This window comes from Hippocampus comes, unplaced genomic scaffold, assembly GCF_001891065.2.
Source record: "Hippocampus comes isolate QL1 unplaced genomic scaffold, H_comes_QL1_v1.1 scaffold299, whole genome shotgun sequence".
Taxonomy (NCBI): domain Eukaryota; kingdom Metazoa; phylum Chordata; class Actinopteri; order Syngnathiformes; family Syngnathidae; genus Hippocampus; species Hippocampus comes.
In genome coordinates, this window is record NW_017805694.1 from 715,728 (window position 1) to 722,487 (window position 6,760).

The 6,760-nt window shown below is 50.0% G+C and overlaps 1 protein-coding gene across 2 annotated transcripts in view; it reads left to right on the top strand.

The window, feature by feature from the left end:
* The first annotated feature begins 466 nt into the window (after nt 1–466).
* LOC109522962 (metabotropic glutamate receptor 8-like) overlaps nt 467–6,760 on the top strand; it is a 20,028-nt gene continuing 13,734 nt past the window's right edge. For both annotated transcript variants that reach the window (XM_019881786.1, XM_019881785.1), the window contains exons 1-5: nt 467–919; nt 2,224–2,377; nt 3,123–3,269; nt 4,975–5,071; nt 5,677–6,377. In XM_019881786.1, the coding sequence (XP_019737345.1) occupies nt 765–919; nt 2,224–2,377; nt 3,123–3,269; nt 4,975–5,071; nt 5,677–6,377 (1,254 nt within the window). In that variant the 5' untranslated portion in view covers nt 467–764. The remainder of the gene's footprint in view (nt 920–2,223; nt 2,378–3,122; nt 3,270–4,974; nt 5,072–5,676; nt 6,378–6,760) is intronic.

Sequence of the window (6,760 nt, forward strand, 5' to 3'; positions counted from 1 at the left end):
GGAAGCAACAAATGCAGACAGAGCTTACAACACTATTCACAAACATATATTCTGTGTCGTCCACACAAAAAAGAAAAGAAAAAACATCTTTTTCAGCTTGTTCCGAACGTCTTCTTCTGTTTCATCACCAAATATACATGAACGTGTATAATATGTACTGCCCCCTGGTGGGCAAGGCGCGCACCCCAAAAACAAACTCGAATTCCCATTGAATTGATCACAAAATCATGCTGCGCACACTGTTCTTTGCATTCTCTTCGATTACTTTATTACTGTATGATTTCATAAAGTATGACAATGTAGAGTATTATTTCTCTCATCAAAAAAATCCCCACAATATTTCTTATTTTCTCATCCATCCAGGAAAGTAAACAATGTGTTACTGTGCCTGCATATACTGTACATCTGGTTCAAAATAAAAGAAATGTATTAACAGCAACATTATTGATTTATTTAATGCAGAAAACAAAAATGACGCTTGGAGGGGTTTGGAGTGGAAGACTCGGGACTCCAACTCAAAGTTGTGCTTCAACTGTGAAATTTGCGGGAAAGGTGGAAAAAAGGGGATTTGGTTTGGATCTGGATGAATAGAAAAGGGCATGTGCCGACGACGTCCAGCCTCCCTTCAGGTTTTTCTGATTAGTTAATGAGAGCTCGTCATCAACACGCACGCACATCTTGAGAATCTATAAGGGCCCGCAGATGGCGAAGGTGAAACCGGTTGAAAAAAGCCACCTTCGAGCGCGGCAGAGGTTGGGATCAAAATGGTGAGCAGTGACATCCGCCTGGAGGCTCTGTCGGTGCTGTGCAACACTCCGATTACCTCGCGGCAGGCTCGGGCGTCTGGGCGCGGCCCCAGCCTGGCCTCGGCTCTGCCCATGTCAGTGAAGGGCTTCGTGTCCGCAGCCATGGGTCGCAGGTCAGTGCCCGAACGACTCAAAAGGCAAACCCGTTCCACGGAGGACTCGCTCTCGCGCTCGTTGTGCTCCTTGCAATTCGTGGGAGCCTGTGGAAATGACTTGGCCATTGCAGATTTGGTTCATTCCGTACGCTTCACCTTGCAATTATGATCATAGAGCCTATGCTTTTATCTTGAAGGGGATAGGAAAGGAAGGTGTGCGCAATCATGAACAAATGACGTCACTAATTGTGGCGCCTCGACTCCGACGAGCTGGGAAGAAACGTGTTCCACGGCAAAAGTGGACCGAACTGAAGGAGAGAAGTCAAACTGAACCATTCTTTAGCACCCGGTTGAAAAGGGAACGAGGTTCGTACGTAATGTTGGATTGGTCAAATCATTTCCATTGATTTCACGGCGTTTGTGACTTGCGGGCTGCTTTGCGAAGCAGTTTCGTTTCCATCCACTAGAGAGCGCTAATGCACCTTGATAAAAATGTCCCAATGATGGAGCACAAGGTTCAGTGTTGTTTGTGTAAGTTGGCGGGCTTCGTAGGTTTTGAATGGATGGCTCGACGTTAGGAATGGTCAAAAAGGAGAGATGGACTTCGTTTGAACGCAGCTTTTATTTGTCTTAACGTCTGCTCGGCAACTCCCGAACGAACACGCCTCCTTCCGGTCACGAAAACACTTCCTGCTTTTCTTCAGCCAATCAGACGCAAGCAACATAAGAATGTTTCAGCAATTATTAAACAGAATTATCATTGAGGAAACTGGAACATAAAATAATATAATTCTCAAATATAAAATAATAATTAACAATTGAGCAAAAGCTTGCATTTGCTATGAATTTGTGTTCTGAGTGTTCATTTTATCTGATGCTCGACGCAAACGCAAAAGCAAGGGAATTCATTTCTGGTACACGTTTGAAGTTAAAGGATGTGCAAAGCATGGCGTGGTTGGAGTTATGAATTGGATTTCGTGTTTAGTTTGTGTGGTCGCCCTGACGCTGTGTTCACACAGTGGCTGTTTCATAATAGTTTCGACGCATCCATTGAAGAGACCTCCTTTGATTCAACAGACTGCACTTGTTTCTCTTTAAGCTGCCACCACCGTTTTGGGCTGATCTTTTGGACTACTTGTCAAGCTGGCGTGCGTGCGTGTGCCTCCCCAGGCAGTTTCGAGGACTTCTTTGCCTCGTTTGCGAGCCTGACAAAGTGCTGAGTCGGCGGTGTTCAACAAATGTACAAAAGCATCACTCGACTCCAGAGCGGCAGTAAGAATGACATTTTGTGTGTGTGTGTGTGTGTTTGTGTTTGTGTGTAGTGGCGCGGGTGACGAGGGCCTGGTGATCGACGAGGACGAGTTTTTCGACAGCCAGTACGACTTTGATTTCAGCAACCTGAAGGACACGCGCACCTACTACCGAGGAGGCGAAGTCTACCGCAGGCCGTGTGGATGGCTGCGCTTTGCTCTCAAGGTCCGCATTCGTGCAACGCACTCCCGTTTGCTGGCCAAGCGCGCGCGGGCGGGCCTCTGACTTCTCTCTTACCCCTTTTGCAGCCCCCCCCCCCAAAAAAAAAAAAAAACGTTTGTAGGGCACCAGGGCCAGCGCTGTGCTTGGTGCGTGCTTAACAAGTTCTTCCCAAGAACCTGTTTGGTTTTCCACCGGCAAAGAGCCAAGTCGGAGCCACGTCATGATGTCATCGTTAAGCGTGCAAATGTCACGATTTACGTTGACGTCGTCTAGCCAAGACTGCCTGCGCTCTTAGTAACAACAATAATAAGAATGCACTGTTCGTATCTGCTAGGCAACTTAGCATAGCATCGATGATACTAGTACGTAGTGTATCCGCCATCGTTCTTCTGGTTGTGTGCCAGATTTTATCGCTAAAATTCAGGGAGTCATTCCTCAACATCGGCGATCGTCATGATAACTCCGCCCCCTGACGTAGTTTGTGCCAGGGTCTGGCCCAACAAATAATTGGGGCCAGTTTAAGCACCATTTTCAAGCACCGGAGTGAGAGCGAATTTCGCTGGTGGAAAAAGAAAGGAAGAAGTGATGCTAACCTGAGCACGAGCACAAGCGCGGTGGAAAAGAGCCTCCTGCGTCTCTGAGTGTGACTTGATCGAGGCCGATTTGTGACCATCGCTGCTCATGAACATCCTTAACGGGGACTAAGTGTAACTTTTTTTTTTTTGGGGGTGGGGGGGGCACACCCCAGGTCTGGGATAAATACCCAGACGGGAACGTGTGGCTGGGCGAGCGCGGCCACGGGACCACCACCTGCTCCAAACCCGGAGAATGGCCCGTGTCCTACCATGGCACCACCAAGAACGGAGCAAGGGCCATCATCGTCACCAATTACCAGGTTGGCAGTCAAGCTCTTTGGTTTTCTCATTTATTTCGAATCAATGAATCAACTTCCGGAGTTCATGCTGAGGATGTGCTCGTGGACACTGGGAAAAGGGAAGTGTCGGCGTGCGTGCGCGTGTTTGTGTATATGAAGCTTAATTGTTGTGGGGGGGAAATGTGTATTTTTATGGCTACTGTAAATATTTGAATTCCAAGGTTCAATCTTCAGCCTCACATTGTTCTCATTTTCATCGAGAGGACCTTTTTGCAGTCTGCTTAATTTTGTGTGTTAAAAAAAAGTAAAGCTATTCGCATTTCGGTGCTCTTTCAAGTTTGCCATTTTGATGTTTTTTTTAAAAAATTGTTTTAATCATAATCTTTTTGTTATTTTTGGGTTCGGAATTGATTGATTTTCCCATTTCGGGGCCAGCCTGGTCCGGGCCAAAAGTACGGTCGCGGCGTGTACTCGACGCCGTACCTGGAGCACGCGGTGGCCTACACGCAGACGTTCCAGTCGCAAGCGACGGACAGGAAGTACCGCGTGGTCATGCAGAACCGGGTCAACCCGGCCTACCGCGAGAAGCACAACGACGACAAGTACTGGCTGCTGCCCGTCCCAGACGGCCTGACGCAGCAACAGGAGCAGGATCTGGTGGAGAAAGCCATCAGGCCCTACGGCGTGCTCATCAAAGCCTTTTGACCGCAAGCAAAACCAGTAGCAGCACATTGTCGAAAATACAGAACATTTCACAAGGCAAACTGTCAATGTTCTCCTTTTCCGTGGGCATAATTGCGCAGCAAATATTTTCTTTATTTGATGTACAAATGACCAATTATTTACTACCATAAAAAAATCGGTTTTGTTTCCTTTTTACTAGCTTTTACATTCTTCTAAAGTAGGCTATTTTAATGCGCTTACAAACACAGACACCCCCCCCCCACCCCCTTCACGTATACTCATTTTAAGGCCTATTTTATATGTTTTAAATAATTTGCTCAATGACTTTATTTGATTTTGGGGGGAATCCATCCATCCATGATGTGATTGGCTTCTCCTAACGAGGGGAGCGGACGTGCTGGAGCCGGCCCCAGCTGACTTCCGGCAGCAGGCGGGCTCCACCCCGAACGGGTTACCGGGCCAATAGCAGGGCAAACATAAACGAACCATCCACAATTACACCGAGGGACATTTTAGCGTGTTCAATATTTCATAACCATTCTAAGGTCCTTGAACTCTATTTTTGTCTTCACGAGTAGGATAGCAGCATATTGCTATTTTGGCGAAATAAGTGCGTGCGTATAATTCTGCTATTGGTCGAATGGAATTTCGCTCGTGAAATGCGTCAAGATCGTCGTCGTAAGGAGCGCGTGATCGGTGTTTCCAGTTGCAACCAGCAGAGGGCAGCATTCACCACATTTCCATGCCCCCGCCTTCAGCTTTTTCAAACCACTTTGTGTAATGGCAACTTGATTCCGCCGGGAGGCGCCCGGTCGAGTTTCCCCTTGACGAAACTGCTTTTGGTTTCAAGCCGTCGGTGACCGCGCGCGCCTGACTCGACTCGCACGCGTGTGGTCTCGCGACCACCTCCCTCCCACGCGTATGCACGAGCCAGTCTCACTTCTCTCGGTCCCGGTCCGAGGATTTACGCCCGCTCCGTTTTTCTTTTTCGCATATCAAATTATGGTTCATTGGTTTGTTTGCGTTTTTTTGGTTGTTTTAGTGGCGCGGTGACGCGAGAGTTGAGCGGCAAAGGCAAGCGAGAGACGGCGAAAGAGCGCGGGAAACTCCCCCTGTTCCCGGCCAGGGGGACGAGAGAGGTACGTGAACGCACCGTCCGAACCATTTACGCTTCCAAGTTAGCGGGTGAGCGCGCACGTGCAAATGACTCAACGACAGCGAATGTTTGCTTCGTGCCGCAAGGCTTCAAAAAAAGAAGGCACTTGCGCACCTCTCATTGTCCGTCGTAGTTTACAGAGCATTTCCGCTCCTTGAACTTCCTTCTTTTGACCGACACCTTTTGGGAGGATCGCTTTTGTAGAAATGGAAACCTGGGAATTTAGTTCAAAAGAATTGTTCCAGGGCGATGCACTCTGTGTGTTTGCGACTCAAAGTATTCCAGGCATCTTCCCGCCATTAAAAAAAAATGAATGGAAAGGGCTTGAAAGCAGGCTCCCGAGTTTGAAAGGGCTTTCCGACGACCCGTGTTTCAGGTTGTAGCGCAGGCCACGGGAACTGGTAGGTTCTCGTTCAAAATACAATGAACGGGAAATCCCTCAAAAGTTGCGCAGGTGAAAATAAAAAAAGGTCCGAAATGACCCAAAAGCCACACGGTTCAAACGGAATTCCAGAAAATGTCCCAAAAGTCGAGCAGGTGAAACCCGTGTTCCCCAACAGTTGCTGAGTTTATTTGTTTGTGTTTCAGGAAGAGGGTCCCGCCTCCAAAATGTCCATCAACCGAAGCGGGGGATCTGGGGGTCCCCGTTTTTAGGCGTGAGAAGCCACCCCACCCCGCCCTGTTCTCCACTTTTGGATCTACGGAGGGGGTGGGCGGGCGTGGGTCTCCCCCATGGTCCCTCTGGCCGGCCGCTCGCCGCCGAATCGATTGAGCGCGCCAAGATGGCGGTCGGCGGGTGCTACTTCCTGCCTTTCTTGATGATCAAGAGCTGCTGGCTGCAGGGGTCCGCCGGCCCGTCCGCCACCGCGGACCCGCAGCAGGAGTACGCCCACTCCATCCGCCTGGACGGGGACATCATCCTGGGCGGCCTGTTCCCGGTGCACGCCCGGGGCGAGCGGGGACTGCCTTGCGGCGAGCTGAAGAAGGAGAAGGGCATCCACCGCCTGGAGGCCATGTTGTTCGCCATCGACCTGGTCAACAAAGACCCCCAGCTGCTCCCCAACGTCACGCTGGGGGCGCGGGTCCTGGACACTTGCTCGCGAGACACCCACGCCCTGGAGCAGTCGCTCACCTTCGTGCAGGCGCTCATCGAAAGGGACGCGGGCGACGTGCGCTGCGCCAACGGACAGACGCCCGTCTTCGCCAAGCCCGACAAGGTGGCGGGCGTCATCGGGGCGGCGGCCAGTTCCGTCTCGGTCATGGTGGCCAACATCCTTCGGCTCTTCAAGGTAACGGGAAGGCCCGCCCGCTGGCACCCTTGTCGCATATGTCATGTCGAGGGGGCCACGTGATCCCGGGCTAATTACCGCCAAATCCCAAAAATGAATCGCACGGCTCAGGGAATGAATGGATGGATGACGATTTATGGTGAAGAAGCAAACAAAAGACGAGTGCTACCAAAACACACACACACACACACACACACACAAACACACACACACACACACACACTCTCACGCACTCACAAGGGATAAGGGCTGACAAATGCACAAGACGACACAGCCAGCCAGCCCCCGGACTGACAACACACACCCGACACAAATCGTGCTGTGCCTTTAATTCACAACATGACTCACAGATGGATATATATATATATATATATATATATATA